The sequence below is a fragment of the Entelurus aequoreus genome, linkage group LG05 (genome assembly GCF_033978785.1).
Source record: "Entelurus aequoreus isolate RoL-2023_Sb linkage group LG05, RoL_Eaeq_v1.1, whole genome shotgun sequence".
Lineage (NCBI taxonomy): Eukaryota > Metazoa > Chordata > Actinopteri > Syngnathiformes > Syngnathidae > Entelurus > Entelurus aequoreus.
The window spans coordinates 9038750-9056249 of NC_084735.1; the positions used below are offsets into that span (position 1 = coordinate 9038750).

Consider the following 17500-nt stretch of genomic DNA (forward strand, 5'->3'; position numbering starts at 1 on the left):
GACTTAAATGCTTCTACTGAGGTAGCATCTCTAACTGTTACCAGGAGGGCATTCCATAGTATTGGAGCCCGAATAGAAAACGCTCTATAGCCCGCAGACTTTTTTTTGGCTCTGGGAATCACTAATAAGCCGGAGTTCTTTGAACAAAGATTTCTTGTCGGGACATATGGTACAATACAATCGGCGAGATAGGCTGGAGCTAAACCGTGTAATATTTTATACGTAAGTAGTAAAACCTTAAAGTCGCATCTTAAGTGCACAGGAAGCCAGTGCAAGTGAGCCAGTATAGGTGTAATATGATCAAACTTTCTTGTTTTTGTCAAAAGCCTTGTATAAATTGGTTTCTCTTAAAGGTTTAGCATGTATAATGTGGTTTCTCTTCACAAATTTAACATGTAGCTTCTCTTAAAGGTTTAGCATGTAGCATGTGGTTTCTCTTAAAGGTTTAGTATGTATAAATTGTTTTTTCTTAAAGGTTTAGCATGTAGCTTCTCTTAAAGGTTTAGCATGTAGCATGTGGTTTCTCTTAAAGGTTTAGTATGTATAAATTGGTTTTTCTTAAAGGTTTAGCATGTAGCTTCTCTTAAAGGTTTAGCATGTATAAATTGGTTTCTCTTAAAGGTTTAGCATGTATAAATTGGTTTCTCTTAAAGGTTTAGCATGTATAATGTGGTTTCTCTTCACAAATTTAACATGTAGCTTCTCTTAAAGGTTTAGCATGTAGCATGTGGTTTCTCTTAAAGGTTTAGTATGTATAAATTGGTTTTTCTTAAAGGTTTAGCATGTAGCTTCTCTTAAAAGTTTAGCATGTAGCTTCTCTTAAAGGTTTAGCATGTATAAATTGGTTTCTCTTAAAGGTTTAGCATGTATAAATTGGTTTCTCTTAAAGGTTTAGCATGTAGCTTCTCTTTAAGGTTCAGCATGTAGCTTCTCTTAAAGGTTTAGCATGTATAAATTGGTTTCTCTTAAAGGTTTAGCATGTAGCTTCTCTTAAAGGTTTAGCATGTATAAATTGGTTTCTCTTAAAGGTTTAGCATGTATAAATTGGTGTCTCTTAAAGGTTTAGCATGTAACTTCTCTTAAAGGTTTAGCATGTAGCTTCTCTTAAAGGTTTAGCATGTATAAATTGGTTTCTCTTAAAGGTTTAGCATGTATAAATTGGTTTCTCTTATAGGTTTAGCATGTATAATGTGGTTTCTTTTAAAAGTTTAGCATGTAGCTTCTCTTAAAGGTTTATCATGTAACACGTGGTTTCTCTTCACAAATGTAACGTGTAGCTTCTCTTAAAGGTTTAGCATGTATAATGGGGTTTCTCTTAAAGGTTTAGCATGTAACATGTGGTTTCTCTTCGCAAATTTAACATGTAGCTTCTCTTAAAGGTTTAGCATGTATGTGGTTTCTTTTAAAGGTTTAGCATGTAGCTTCTCTTAAAGGTTTAGCATGTAACATGTGGTTTCTCTTAAAGGTTTAGCATGTATAATGTGGTTTCTCTTCACACATTTAACATGTAGCTTCTCTTAAAGGTTTAGCATGTAACATGTGGTTTCTCTTCACACATTTAACATGTAGCTTCTCTTAAAGGTTTAGCATGTATAATGTGGTTTCTCTTAAAGGTTTAGCATGTAATATGTGGTTTCTCTTAAAGGTTTAGCATGTAATATGTGGTTTATCTTCACACATTTAACATGTAGCTTCTCTTAAAGGTTTAGCATGTATAATGTGGTTTCTCTTAAAGGTTTAGCATGTAGCTTCTCTTAAAGGTTTAGCATGTAACATGTGGTTTCTCTTCACACATTTAACATGTAGCTTCTCTTAAAGGTTTAGCATGTATAATGTGGTTTCTCTTGAAGGTTTAGCATGTAGCTTCTCTTAAAGGTTTAGCATGTAACATGTGGTTTCTCTTCACACATTTAACATGTAGCTTCTCTTAAAGGTTTAGCATGTATAATGTGGTTTCTCTTAAAGGTTTAGCATGTAATATGTGGTTTCTCTTAAAGGTTTAGCATGTAATATGTGGTTTCTCTTCACACATTTAACATGTAGCTTCTCTTAAAGGTTTAGCATGTATAATGTGGTTTCTCTTAAAGGTTTAGCATGTATAATGTGGTTTCTCTTAAAGGTTTAGCATGTATAATGTGGTTTCTCTTAAAGGTTTAGCATGTAATATGTGGTTTCTCTTCACAAATTTAACATGTAGCTTTTCTTAAAGGTTTAGCATGTATAATGTGGTTTCTCTTAAAGGTTTAGCATGTATAATGTGGTTTCTCTTAAAGGTTTAGCATGTAATATGTGGTTTCTCTTCACAAATTTAACATGTAGCTTCTCTTAAAGGTTTAGCATGTATAATGTGGTTTCTCTTAAAGGTTTAGCATGTAGCTTCTCTTAAAGGTTTAGCATGTAACATGTGGTTTCTCTTCAAAAATGTAACATGTAGTTTCTCTCAAAGGTTTAGCATGTTGTTTTTCTTAAAAGTTTAGCATGTAGCTTGTGTTAAAAGTTTAGCATGTAGCTTGTGTTAAAAGTTTAGCATGTAGCTTGTGTTAAAAGTTTAGCATGTAGCTTGTGTTAAAAGTGTAGCATGTAGCTTGTGTTAAAAGTTGAGCATGTAGCTTGTGTTAAAAGTTGAGTATTGATGTGGTTGCAGGTGCAGCTGTCTCTCTACACCTACCTGTCGTCAGAGTTCATCGGCACGGCAACCATCTACTCCACCATCAGGCGTGTGGGCACGGTGCTGCAGCTCATGCACACCCTCAAGTACTACTACTGGGCGGTACACCCTCTGGACTGCAGCGCCATCACACCCAAGGGCCTCGGTAAGGAGCGCCACCTCTCCATTTGACTTCAGTCCCTGCGTCAGGTTGCCGTGGCGACTGACGGGCTTGATTGGCAGATGTGTTGGGAGGCCATGTTGTCTTTGACTGCTGCTGGGATTTAGCCTCATTTAACTACCATGTTAGCAATTAGCACGCTAACAGTCTGTCACCTCTCAAATATGTCAGCACACCCGTTAACACGCTCGTTATAGCGTGTGTGTGTGTGTGTGTGTGTGTGTGTGTGTGTGTGTGTGTGTTTGTGTGATGTGACTTCACATTCTTTATTTACATTAGATCACTTTATTTACAATAAATCACATACTTTTATTTACATTAAATCACATTAATTATTGTTATTTCCATCAAATCAGTCATTATTTTCATACTTTACTTTTATTTCCATTAAATCACATACTTTATGTTTATTTACACTGAATCACATACTTTTATTTGCAATAAATCACATATTACTTTTATTTACATGAAATCACATATTTATTTACATTAAAACACATACTTTACATTTATTTACATTAAATCACATACTTTACTTTTATTTACATTAAAATACATACTTTTATTTACATTAAATCACATACATTACTTTATTTACATTAAACACGTTACATTTATTTACATTAAACCACATTATTATTTATATACATTAAATCACATACTTTTATTTACATTAAACCACATTATTTACATTTATATACATTAAATCACATACTTTTATTTACATTAAACCACATTATTTACATTATATACATTAAATCACATACTTTTATTTACATTAAACCACATTATTATTTATATACATTAAATCACATACTTTTATTTACATTAAACCACATTATTTACATTTATATACATTAAATCACATACTTTTATTTACATTAAACCACATTATTTACATTTATATACATTAAATCACATGCTTTTATTTACATTAAACCACATTATTATTTATATACATTAAATCACATACTTTTATTTACATTAAACCACATTATTTACATTTATATACATTAAATCACATACTTTTATTTACATTAAACCACATTATTTACATTTATATACATTAAATCACATACTTTTATTTACATTAAATCACATTATTTACATGAAATCACATACTTTGATTTACATTAAATCACATTTTTACATTTATTTACATTAAATCACATACTTTTATTTACATTAAACCACATTATTTACATTTATATACATTAAATCACATGCTTTTATTTACATTAAACCACATTATTATTTATATACATTAAATCACATACTTTTATTTACATTAAACCACATTATTTACATGTATATACATTAAATCACATACTTTTATTTACATTAAACCACATTATTTACATTTATATACATTAAATAACATACTTTTATTTACATTAAATCACATTATTTACATGAAATCACATACTTTGATTTACATTAAATCACATTTTTACATTTATTTACATTAAATCACATACTTTTATTTACATTAAACCACATTATTTACATTTATATACATTAAATCACATTTTTTACATTTATTTACATTAAATCACATACTTTTATTTACATTAAACCACATTATTTACATGTATATACATTAAATCACATACTTTTATTTACATTAAACCACATTATTTACATTTATATACATTAAATCACATACATTTATTTACATTCAACCACATTATTTACATTTATATACATTAAATCCCATACTTTTATTTACATTAAACCACATTATTTACATGAAATCACATACTTTGATTTACATTAAATCACATTTTTTACATTTATTTACATTAAATCACATACTTTTATTTACATTAAACCACATTATTTACATTTATATACATTAAATCACATACTTTTATTTACATTAAACCACATTATTTACATTTATATACATTAAATCACATACTTTTATTTACATCAAACCACATTATTTACATTTATATAAATTAAATCACATACTTTTATTTACATTAAACCACATTATTTACATTTATATACATTAAATCACATACTTTTATTTACATTAAACCACATTATTATTTATATACATTAAATCACATACTTTTATTTACATTAAACCACATTATTTACATTTATATACATTAAATCACATACTTTTATTTACATTAAACCACATTATTTACATTTATATACATTAAATCACATACTTTTATTTACATTAAACCACATTATTATTTATATACATTAAATCACATACTTTTATTTACATTAAACCACATTTTTTACATTTATTTACATTAAATCACATACTTTTATTTACATTAAACCACATTATTTACATTTATATACATTAAATCACATACTTTTATTTACATTAAACCACATTATTTACATTTGTATACATTAAATCACATACTTTTATTTACATCAAACCACATTATTTACATTTATATACATTAAATCACATACTTTTATTTACATTAAACCACATTATTTACATTTATATACATTAAATCACATACTTTTATTTACATCAAACCACATTATTTACATTTATATACATTAAATCACATACTTTTATTTACATTAAACCACATTATTATTTATATACATTAAATCACATACTTTTATTTACATTAAACCACATTATTTACATTTATATACATTAAATCACATACTTTTATTTACATTAAACCACATTATTTACATTTATATACATTAAATCACATACTTTTATTTACATTAAATCACATTATTTACATGGAATCACATACTTTTATTTACGTTATATCACATTTTTTACATTTATTTACATTAAATCATACTTTTATTTACATTAAACCACATTATTTACATTTATATACATTAAATCACATACTTTTATTTACATTAAACCACATTATTTACATTTATATACATTAAATCATATACTTTTATTTACATTAAATCACATTATTTACATGAAATCACATACTTTTATTTACATTAAATCACATTTTTTACATTTATTTACATTAAATCACATACTTTTATTTACAATAGATCACATACATTACATGTATTTACATTAATTCTGTCAGGTTCAAACACCGATGACATCTATTAAACAGACAAAGAAGCAAGGAATTAAACAGAGACAGAATAGAATTTGGCTCAATTGAGGAGAAACGTCTGGGCTGTACTCTTGGACAGTCTTCACCACGCTCTGATAAAAGATTGTACGCTTCCTCTTTTATTTTGGACTTTCCCTGATTACATGGCAACAGCTGTTTCTAAAGGGAGGGGGGTCGTAAACAGCCGTAGCCTTTGGTTACGAAACAGTTCAAAGAAAAGGTGCCTGGAGGGGAGTCAGGTCCTGCTTCCTCTCCGCTTTGTAGATCTCAGGTCAAGACAAAATCTTCCTGTGGATTACAATGCATCAAAGAAACCCACACCTTCATGTCGCTTCCCATCCTACACAGTGGAGTTTTACAAGCCTTTTGATTGGCAAGATCAAAGACAGCTTTTGTCTGCTCGCCGGGAACTCATTGAAACGCAACATTTTGTGGTAACTTAGATTCAATTATTCTGACAAATTCACATACATTTATTTATTTAAATTAAATCACATACTTAATTTTTCTTTTTCTTTTTCTTTTTTTTCAACAATGACAGTTTTTGATACAAAACTAATTCAGAACATTGATTCATTATTCTTTTTTAATTTAAAAAAAATTCAGATCATTGATTTTAATTCATTATTTTTTGAGCAATGACAGTTTTTAAATAATAAAAAAAATCATAACATTGATTTTAATTCATTATTATATTTTGAGCAATGGCAGTTTTTAATAATAAAAAAAATAATACGATTGATTTTAATTCATTATATTTTGAGCAATGAAAGTTTTTAATAATACAAAAAAATCATAACATTGATTTTAATTCATTATATTTTGAGCAATGACAGTTTTTAATAATAAAAAAATCATAACATTGATTTTAATTCATTATTATATTTTGAGCAATGACAGTTTTTAATAATAAAAAAATCATAACATTGATTTTAATTCATTATTACATTTTGAGCAATGGCATTTTTTAATAATAAAAAAAATAATACGATTGATTTTAATTAATTATATTTTGAGCAATGGCAGTTTTTAATAATAATAAAATCAAAACATTGATTTTAATTCATTATTATCTTTTGAGCAATGACAGTTTTTAATAATACAAAAAAATCACAACATTGGTTTTAATTCATTATATTTTGAGCAATGACAATTTTTAATGATAAAAAAATCATAACATTGATTTTAATTCATTATTATATTTTGAGCAATGACAGTTTTTAATAATTAAAAAAATCATAACATTGATTCATTATTACATTTTGAGCAATGGCATTCTTTAATAATAAAAAAAATAATACGATTGATTTTAATTAATTATATTTTGAGCAATGACAGTTTTTAATAATAATAAAATCAAAACATTGATTTTAATTCATTATTATCTTTTGAGCAATGACCGTTTTTAATAATACAAAAAAATCACAACATTGGTTTTAATTCATTATATTTTGAGCAATGACCATTTTTAATGATAAAAAAATCATAACATTGATTTTAATTCATTATTATATTTTGAGCAATGGCAGTTTTTAATTTAAAAAAAATCATAACATTGATTTTAATGCATTATTATCTTTTTAGCAATGGGGGTTTTTAATAAAAAAATTCATAACATTGATATTAATTCATTATATTTTGAGCAATGACAGTTTTTAATTTAAAAAAAATCATAAGATTGATTTTAATGCATTATTATCTTTTTAGCAATGACAGTTTTTAATAATAAAAAAATCATTACATTGATTTTAATTCATTATTATATTTTGAGCAATGGCAGTTTTTAATAATAAAAAAATCATAACATTGATTTTAATTCATTATTATATTTTGAGCAATGGCAGTTTTTAATTTAAAAAAAAATCATAACATTGATTTTAATGCATTATCTTTTTAGCAATGGCAGTTTTTAATAAAAAAAAATTAATAACATTGATTTTAATTCATTATTACATTTTGAGCAATGGCATTTTTTAATAATAAAAAAAATAATACGATTGATTTTAATTAATTATATTTTGAGCAATGACAGTTTTTAATAATAATAAAATCAAAACATTGATTTTAATTAATTATTATCTTTTGAGCAATGACAGTTTTTAATAATACAAAAAAATCACAACATTGGTTTTATTCATTATATTTTGAGCAATGACCATTTTTAATGATAAAAAAATCATAACATTGATTTTAATTCATTATTATATTTTGAGCAATGGCAGTTTTTAATTTTAAAAAATCATAACATTGATTTTAATGCATTATCTTTTTAGCAATGGCAGTTTTTAATAAAAAAATTCATAACATTGATTTTAATTCATTATATTTTGAGCAATGGCAGTTTATAATAAAAAAATCATAACATTGATTTTAATTCATTATTATATTTTGAGCAATGGCAGTTTTTAATTTAAAAAAAAATCATAACATTGATTTTAATGCATTATCTTTTTAGCAATGGCAGTTTTTAATAAAAAAAATTCATAACATTGATTTTAATTCATTATTATATTTTGAGCAATGGTAGTTTTTAATTTAAAAAAAAAATCATAACATTGATTTTAATGCACTATTATCTTTTTAGCAATTGCAGTTCTTAATTAAAAAATTCATAACATTCATTTTAATTCATTATATTTTGAGCAATGACAGTTTTTAATAATAAAAAACATAACATTGATTTTAACTCATTATTATATTTTGAGCAATGGCAGTTTTTAATAATAAAAAACATAATACGATTGGTGTTAATTCATTATATTTTGAACAATGGCAGTTTTTAATAATAATAAAATCAAAACATTGATTTTAATTCATTATTATCTTTTGAGCAATGGCAGTTTTTAATAATACAAAAAAATCACAACATTGATTTTAATTCATTATATTTTGAGCAATGACAGTTTTTAATAATAAAAAAATCATAACATTGATTTTAATTCATTATTATCTTTTTAGCAATGGCAGTTTTTAATTAAAAAAATTCATAACATTGATTTTAATTCATTATATTTTGAGCAATGACAGTTTTTAATAATAAAAAAAATCATAACATTGATTTACTGGTGCGTGTACAGGCAGAGTTTGTGTTGGGAGTGTGGTCCAGATCTACACAACCTGATGAACTTATCCAGGATGAAACACGTGTATTTACCTGCAAGTGTGTGTGTGTGTGTGTGTGTGTGTGTGTGTGTGTGTGTGTGTGTGTGTGTGTGTGTGTGTGTGTGTGTGTGTGTGTGTGTGTGTGTGTGTGTGTGTGTGTGTGTGTGTGTGTGTGTGTGTGTGTGTGTGTGTGTGTGTGTGTGTGTGTGTGTGTCCTCAGATGGACCACGGCCGTCCCAAAAAGAGATCATCTCTTTGCGAGCCTTCATGCTGCTCTTCCTCAAGCAGCTCATACTCAAGGTAGGTCATGTGCACTCTGCCCCACATCTTAAATATCTTCTTGTGGTTTCTCTTAAAACTACAGCATGTAGCTCATTTCACAACTGTAGCATGTAGCTTATTTCAAAAGTTTAGCATGTAGCATGTAGTTCCTCTTGAAGTTTAGCAAGTAGTTTCTCTTAAAGTTTAGCATGTAGCATGTAGTTTCTCTTAAAGTTCAGCATGTATCGTGTAGTTTCTTTCAAAAGTTTAGCATGTAGTTTTTCTTAAAATTTTTGCATATAGCATGCCGTTTCTCTTAAATGTTTAGCATGTAGCATGTGGTTTCTATTAAAGTTTAGCATGTAGCATGTAGTTTCTCTTAAAGTTTAACATGTATTGTGCAGTTTCTTTCAAAAGTTTAGCATGTAGCATGTAGTTTCTCTTAAAGTTTAACATGTATTGTGCAGTTTCTTTCAAAAGTTTAGCATGTAGCATGTAGTTTCTTTCAAAAGTTTAGCACGTTGTTTCTCTTAAAAGTTTAGCATGTTGTTTTTTCAAAAGTTTAGCGTTTATTTGTCTTAAATTTTTTGCAAATAGCATGTAGTCTATCTTAAATGTTTAGCATGTAGTTTCTCTTAAAGTTAAGCATGTAACGTGCTGTTTATTTAAAAAGTTTAGCATGTAGCATGCAGTTTATTTCAAAAGTTTAACATGTAGCATGTAGTTTCTCTTAAATGTGTAGCATGTAGTTTCTTTCAAAAGCTTAACATGTAGCATGTAGTTTCTCTTAAATGTGTAGCATGTAGTTTCTCTTAAATGTGTAGCATGTAGTTTCTCTTAAAGTTCAGCATGTATAGTGTAGTTTCTTTCAAAAGTTTAGCTTGTAGCATGTTGTTTCTTTCAAAAGTTTAGCATGTAGTTTCTCTTCAAAGTTTAGCATGTAGTTTCTCTTCAAAGTTTAGCATCTAACGTGCTGTTTCTTTCAAAAGTTTAACATGTAGCATGTAGTTTATTTCAAAAGCTTAGCATGTAGCATGTTGTTTCTCTTAAATGTGTAGCATGTAGTTTCTCTTAAATGTGTAGCATGTAGTTTATCTTAAAGTTCAGCTTGTATAGTGTAGTTTCTTTCAAAAGTTTAGCATGTAGCATGTTGTTTCTTTCAAAAGTTTAGCGTGTAGTTTCCCTTCAAAGTTTAGCATGTAGTTTCTCTTCAAAGTTTAGCATGTCATTTTTTCAAAAGTTTAGCATGTAGTTTCTCTTACATTTTTTGCATATAGCATATAGTTTCTCTTAAATGTTTAGCATGTAGTTTCTCTTAAAGTTTAGCATGTAACGTGCTGTTTCTTTCAAAAGTTTAACATGTAGCATGTAGTTTATTTCAAAAGCTTAACATGTAGTTTCTCTTCAAGGTTTAGCATGTAGCATGTAGTTTTTTAAAAAGTTTAGCATGTAGTTTATCTTAAAAAAAATGAATACAGCATGTAGTTTCTCTTAAAATTGTTGCAGATAGCATGTAGTTTCTCTTAGTTTAGCATGTGACGTGCTGTTTATTTCAAAAGTTTAGCATGTAGTTTCTTTCAAAGGTTTAACATGTAGTTTCTCTTAAAAGTTTAGCATATAGCATGTAGTTTTTTTTTTAAAGTTTAGAATGTAGCATGTAGTTTTTTTTTTAAAGTTTAGCATGTAGTTTCTCTTAAATATTTAGCATGTAGTTTCTCTTAAAGTTTAGCATGTAGCATGCAGTTTATTTCAAAAGTTTAACATGTAGCATGTAGTTTCTCTTAAATTTGTAGCATGTAGTTTCTCTTAAAGTTCAACATGTATCGTGTAGTTTCTTTCAAAAGTTTAGCATGTAGTTTCTCTTCAAAATTTAGCATGTAGCATGTAGTTCCTCTTAAAGTTTAGCATGTAACGTGCTGTTTCTCTCAAAAGTTTAACAAGTAGCATGCAGTTTATTTCAAAAGTTTAGCATGTATCATGTGGTTTTTTCAAAAGTTTAACATGTAGTTTTTCATACAATTTTTGCATATAGCATGTAGTTTCTCTTAAATGTTTAGCATATAGCATGTAGTTTCTTTCAAAAGTTTAGCATGTAGTTTCACTTAAAAGTTTAGCATGTAGCATGTAGTTTTCTCAAAAGTTTAGCATGTATTTTCTCTTTAAAAATTTGCATATAGCATGTAGTTTCTCTTTAAAAATGTGCATATAGCATGTAGTTTCTCTTAAATATTTAGCATGTAGTTTCTCTTAAAGTTTAGCATGTAGCATGCAGTTTATTTCAAAAGTTTGACATGTAGCATGTAGTTTCTCTTAAAGTTTAGCATGTAACATGCAGTTTATTTCAAAAGTTTAACATGTAGCATGTAGTTTCTCTTAAATTTGTAGCATGTAGTTTCTCTTAAAGTTCAACATGTATCGTGTAGTTTCTTTCAAAAGTTTAGCATGTAGTTTCTCTTCAAAATTTAGCATGTAGCATGTAGTTTTTTCAAAAGTTTAGCATGTAGTTTCTCTTCAAAATTTAGCATGTAGCATGTAGTTTTTTCAAAAGTTTAGCATGTAGTTTCTCTTAAATATTTAGCATGTAGTTTCTCTTAGAGTTTAGCATGTAACATGTAGTTTCTCTTAGAGTTTAGCATGTAACATGTAGTTTCTTTCAAAAGTTTAGTGTGTAGTTTCTCCTAAATGATTAGCATGTAACATGTAGCATCACCTAAAAGATTAGCATGTAGCGTGTAGCATCACCTAAAAGATTAGCATGTAGCATGTAGCATCACCTAAAAGATTAGCATGTAGCGTGTAAGAAGTGTGTTTGATGTTGTCAGGACCGCGGGGTGAAGGAGGACGAGCTTCAGAGTGTGCTCAACTACCTGCTGACCATGCACGAGGTGAGTGGTAGAAGTAAACATGATGAGTGGTAGTGGTAAACATGATGAGTGGTAGAGGTAAACATGATGAGTGGTAGAGGTAAACATGATGAGTGGTAGTGGTACACATGATGAGTGGTAGTGGTAAACACGATGAGTGGTAGTGGTAAACATGATGAGTGGTAGTGGTAAACATGATGAGTGGTAGTGGTAAACATGATGAGTGGTAGAGGTAAACATGATGAGTGGTAGAGGTAAACATGATGAGTGGTAGAGGTAAACATGATGAGTGGTAGTGGTACACATGATGAGTGGTAGTGGTAAACACGATGAGTGGTAGTGGTAAACATGATGAGTGGTAGTGGTACACACGATGAGTGGTAGTGGTAAACATGATGAGTGGTGGTGGTAAACACGATGAGTGGTAGTGGTAAACATGATGAGTGGTAGTGGTAAACATGATGAGTGGTAGTGGTAAACATGATGAGTGGTAGTGGTAAAGATGATGAGTGGTAGTGGTAAACATGATGAGTGGTAGTAGTAAAGATGATGAGTGGTAGTGGTAAAGATGATGAGTGGTAGTGGTAAACATGATGAGTGGTAGTGGTAAACATGATGAGTTGTAGTGGTAAACATGATGAGTGGTAGTGGTAAAGATGATGAGTGGTAGTGGTAAAGATGATGAGTGGTAGTGGTAAACATGATGAGTGGTAGTGGTAAACATGATGAGTGGTAGTGGTAAACATGATGAGTGGTAGTGGTAAAGATGATGATTGGTAGTGGTAAACATGATGGGTGGTAGTAGTAAAGATGATGAGTGGTAGTGGTAAACATGATGAGTGGTAGTGGTAAACATGATGAGTTGTAGTAGTAAACATGATGAGTGGTAGTGATAAACATGATGAGTGGTAGTAGTAAAGATGATGAGTGGTAGTGGTAAACATGATGAGTGGTAGTAGTAAAGATGATGAGTGGTAGTGGTAAACATGATGAGTGGTAGTAGTAAACACGATGAGTGGTAGTGGTAAACATGATGAGTGGTAGTGGTAAAGATGATGAGTGGTAGTGGTAAACATGATGAGTGGTAGTGGTAAAGATGATGAGTGGTAGTGGTAAAGATGATGAGTGGTAGTAGTAAACACGATGAGTGGTAGTGGTAAACATGATGAGTGGTAGTAGTAAACACGATGAGTGGTAGTGGTAAAGATGATGAGTGGGAGTGGTACACACGATGAGTGGTAGTGGTAAACATGATGAGTGGTAGTGGTAAAGATGATGAGTGGTAGTGGTAAACATGATGAGTGGTAGTAGTAAAGATGATGAGTGGTAGTGGTAAACATGATGAGTGGTAGTGGTAAACATGATGAGTTGTAGTGGTAAACATGATGAGTGGTAGTGGTAAACATGATGAGTGGTAGTAGTAAACATGATGAGTGGTAGTGGTAAACATGATGAGTGGTAGTAGTAAACATGATGAGTGGTCGAGGTAAACATGATGAGTGGTAGTGGTACACATGATGAGTGGTAGTGGTAAACATGATGAGTGGTAGTGGTAAAGATGATGAGTGGTAGTGGTAAACATGATGAGTTGTAGTAGTAAACATGATGAGTGGTAGTGATAAACATGATGAGTGGTAGTAGTAAAGATGATGAGTGGTAGTGGTAAACATGATGAGTGGTAGTAGTAAAGATGATGAGTGGTAGTGGTAAACATGATGAGTGGTAGTAGTAAACACGATGAGTGGTAGTGGTAAACATGATGAGTGGTAGTGGTAAAGATGATGAGTGGTAGTGGTAAACATGATGAGTGGTAGTGGTAAAGATGATGAGTGGTAGTGGTAAAGATGATGAGTGGTAGTAGTAAACACGATGAGTGGTAGTGGTAAACATGATGAGTGGTAGTAGTAAACACGATGAGTGGTAGTGGTAAAGATGATGAGTGGGAGTGGTACACACGATGAGTGGTAGTGGTAAACATGATGAGTGGTAGTGGTAAAGATGATGAGTGGTAGTGGTAAACATGATGAGTGGTAGTAGTAAAGATGATGAGTGGTAGTGGTAAACATGATGAGTGGTAGTGGTAAACATGATGAGTTGTAGTGGTAAACATGATGAGTGGTAGTGGTAAACATGATGAGTGGTAGTAGTAAACATGATGAGTGGTAGTGGTAAACATGATGAGTGGTAGTAGTAAACATGATGAGTGGTCGAGGTAAACATGATGAGTGGTAGTGGTACACATGATGAGTGGTAGTGGTAAACATGATGAGTGGTAGTGGTAAAGATGATGAGTGGTAGTGGTAAACATGATGAGTGGTAGTGGTAAACACGATGAGTGGTAGTGGTAAACATGATGAGTGGTAGTAGTGAAGATGATGAGTGGTAGTGGTAAACATGATGAGTGGTAGTGGTAAACATGATGAGTGGTAGTGGTACACATGATGAGTGGTAGTGGTACACATGATGAGTGGTAGTGGTAAACACGATGAGTGGTAGTGGTAAAGATGATGAGTGGTAGTGGTAAACATGATGAGTGGTAGTAGTAAAGATGATGAATGGTAGTGGTAAACATGATGAGTGGTAGTGGTAAACATGATGAGTTGTAGTAGTAAACATGATGAGTGGTAGTGGTAAACATGATGAGTGGTAGTGGTACACATGATGAGTGGTAGTGTTACACATGATGAGTGGTAGTGGTAAACACGATGAGTGGTAGTGGTAAAGATGATGAGTGGTAGTGGTAAACATGATGAGTGGTAGTAGTAAAGATGATAAGTGGTAGTGGTAAACATGATAAGTGGTAGTGGTAAAGATGATGAGTGGTAGTGGTAAACATGATGAGTGGTAGTGGTAAACACGATGAGTGGTAGTAGTAAACACGATGAGTGGTAGTAGTAAACACGATGAGTGGTAGTAGTAAACACGATGAGTGGTAGTGGTAAACATGATGAGTGGTAGTGGTAAACATGATGAGTGGTAGTGGTAAACATGATGAGTGGTAGTGGTAAACACGATGAGTGGTAGTGGTAAAGATGATGAGTGGTAGTGGTAAAGATGATGAGTGGTAGTGGTAAACATGATGAGTGGTAGTGGTAAACATGATGAGTGGTAGTGGTAAACATGATGAGTGGTAGTGGTAAACATGATGAGTGGTAGTGGTAAAGATGATGATTGGTAGTGGTAAACATGATGGGTGGTAGTAGTAAAGATGATGAGTGGTAGTGGTAAACATGATGAGTGGTAGTGGTAAACATGATGAGTTGTAGTAGTAAACATGATGAGTGGTAGTGATAAACATGATGAGTGGTAGTAGTAAAGATGATGAGTGGTAGTGGTAAAGATGATGAGTGGTAGTGGTAAACATGATGAGTGGTAGTAGTAAACACGATGAGTGGTAGTGGTAAACATGATGAGTGGTAGTGGTAAAGATGATGAGTGGTAGTGGTAAACATGATGAGTGGTAGTGGTAAAGATGATGAGTGGTAGTGGTAAAGATGATGAGTGGTAGTAGTAAACACGATGAGTGGTAGTGGTAAACATGATGAGTGGTAGTAGTAAACACGATGAGTGGTAGTGGTAAAGATGATGAGTGGGAGTGGTACACACGATGAGTGGTAGTGGTAAACATGATGAGTGGTAGTGGTAAAGATGATGAGTGGTAGTGGTAAACATGATGAGTGGTAGTAGTAAAGATGATGAGTGGTAGTGGTAAACATGATGAGTGGTAGTGGTAAACATGATGAGTTGTAGTGGTAAACATGATGAGTGGTAGTGGTAAACATGATGAGTGGTAGTAGTAAACATGATGAGTGGTAGTGGTAAACATGATGAGTGGTAGTAGTAAACATGATGAGTGGTCGAGGTAAACATGATGAGTGGTAGTGGTACACATGATGAGTGGTAGTGGTAAACATGATGAGTGGTAGTGGTAAAGATGATGAGTGGTAGTGGTAAACATGATGAGTGGTAGTGGTAAACACGATGAGTGGTAGTGGTAAACATGATGAGTGGTAGTAGTGAAGATGATGAGTGGTAGTGGTAAACATGATGAGTGGTAGTGGTAAACATGATGAGTGGTAGTGGTACACATGATGAGTGGTAGTGGTACACATGATGAGTGGTAGTGGTAAACACGATGAGTGGTAGTGGTAAAGATGATGAGTGGTAGTGGTAAACATGATGAGTGGTAGTAGTAAAGATGATGAGTGGTAGTGGTAAACATGATGAGTGGTAGTGGTAAACATGATGAGTTGTAGTAGTAAACATGATGAGTGGTAGTGGTAAACATGATGAGTGGTAGTGGTACACATGATGAGTGGTAGTGTTACACATGATGAGTGGTAGTGGTAAACACGATGAGTGGTAGTGGTAAAGATGATGAGTGGTAGTGGTAAACATGATGAGTGGTAGTAGTAAAGATGATAAGTGGTAGTGGTAAACATGATAAGTGGTAGTGGTAAAGATGATGAGTGGTAGTGGTAAACATGATGAGTGGTAGTGGTAAACACGATGAGTGGTAGTGGTAAACACGATGAGTGGTAGTAGTAAACACGATGAGTGGTAGTAGTAAACACGATGAGTGGTAGTAGTAAACACGATGAGTGGTAGTGGTAAACACGATGAGTGGTAGTGGTAAAGATGATGAGTGGGAGTGGTACACACGATGAGTGGTAGTGGTAAACACGATGAGTGGTAGTGGTAAACACGATGAGTGGTAGTGGTAAAGATGATGAGTGGGAGTGGTACACACGATGAGTGGTAGTGGTAAACACGATGAGTGGTAGTGGTAAAGACGATGAGTGGTAGTGGTAAACATGCGTTGGTGTGCAGGACGAGAACATGATGAGTGGTAGTGGTAAAGACGATGAGTGGTAGTGGTGAACACGATGAGTGGTAGTGGTAAAGACGATGAGTGGTAGTGGTAAACATGCGTTGGTGTGCAGGACGAGAACATTCACGACGTGCTGCAGCTGCTGGTGGCTCTGATGTCAGAACACCCCGCCTCCATGATACCTGCCTTCGACCAGAGGAACGGCATCAGGTGAGGGCGTCCTAACTTTGTCCTCAGCTATAAAAATGTTTAAAAAATAATTGCTTTGATTTCCAAAGCTTCAATCTTGCAATCTATCTGTCATATCAAGTTGTTTTTGATGTTTTCTGCCCTTTTTGTTAAAAAAAAAACAACAGTTTTTTAATGGCAAAAATGCAAAATATATATTTTTATACGTAATATAAAATGTAATATTTGATGTGAAGTAATTGGAGCCTTCAATAGGTAAATAATTGATTTTGATTTATTATTATTATTATTATTGTTTTCTTGGGGATCAAAATAAAAATAGGATGTATGTGTGTA

The 17500-nt window shown here is 31.5% G+C and overlaps 1 protein-coding gene across 26 annotated transcripts in view; it reads left to right on the forward strand.

Moving 5' to 3' along the window:
* Window positions 1–17500, forward strand: part of LOC133650131 (neurobeachin-like) — a 237107-nt gene that overhangs the window by 124062 nt on the left and 95545 nt on the right. For all 26 annotated transcript variants that reach the window (XM_062046977.1, XM_062046985.1, XM_062046978.1 and 23 more), the window contains exons 13-16: window positions 2645–2813; window positions 9240–9319; window positions 12103–12165; window positions 17088–17185. In XM_062046977.1, coding sequence (XP_061902961.1) covers window positions 2645–2813; window positions 9240–9319; window positions 12103–12165; window positions 17088–17185 — 410 coding nt within the window. The remainder of the gene's footprint in view (window positions 1–2644; window positions 2814–9239; window positions 9320–12102; window positions 12166–17087; window positions 17186–17500) is intronic.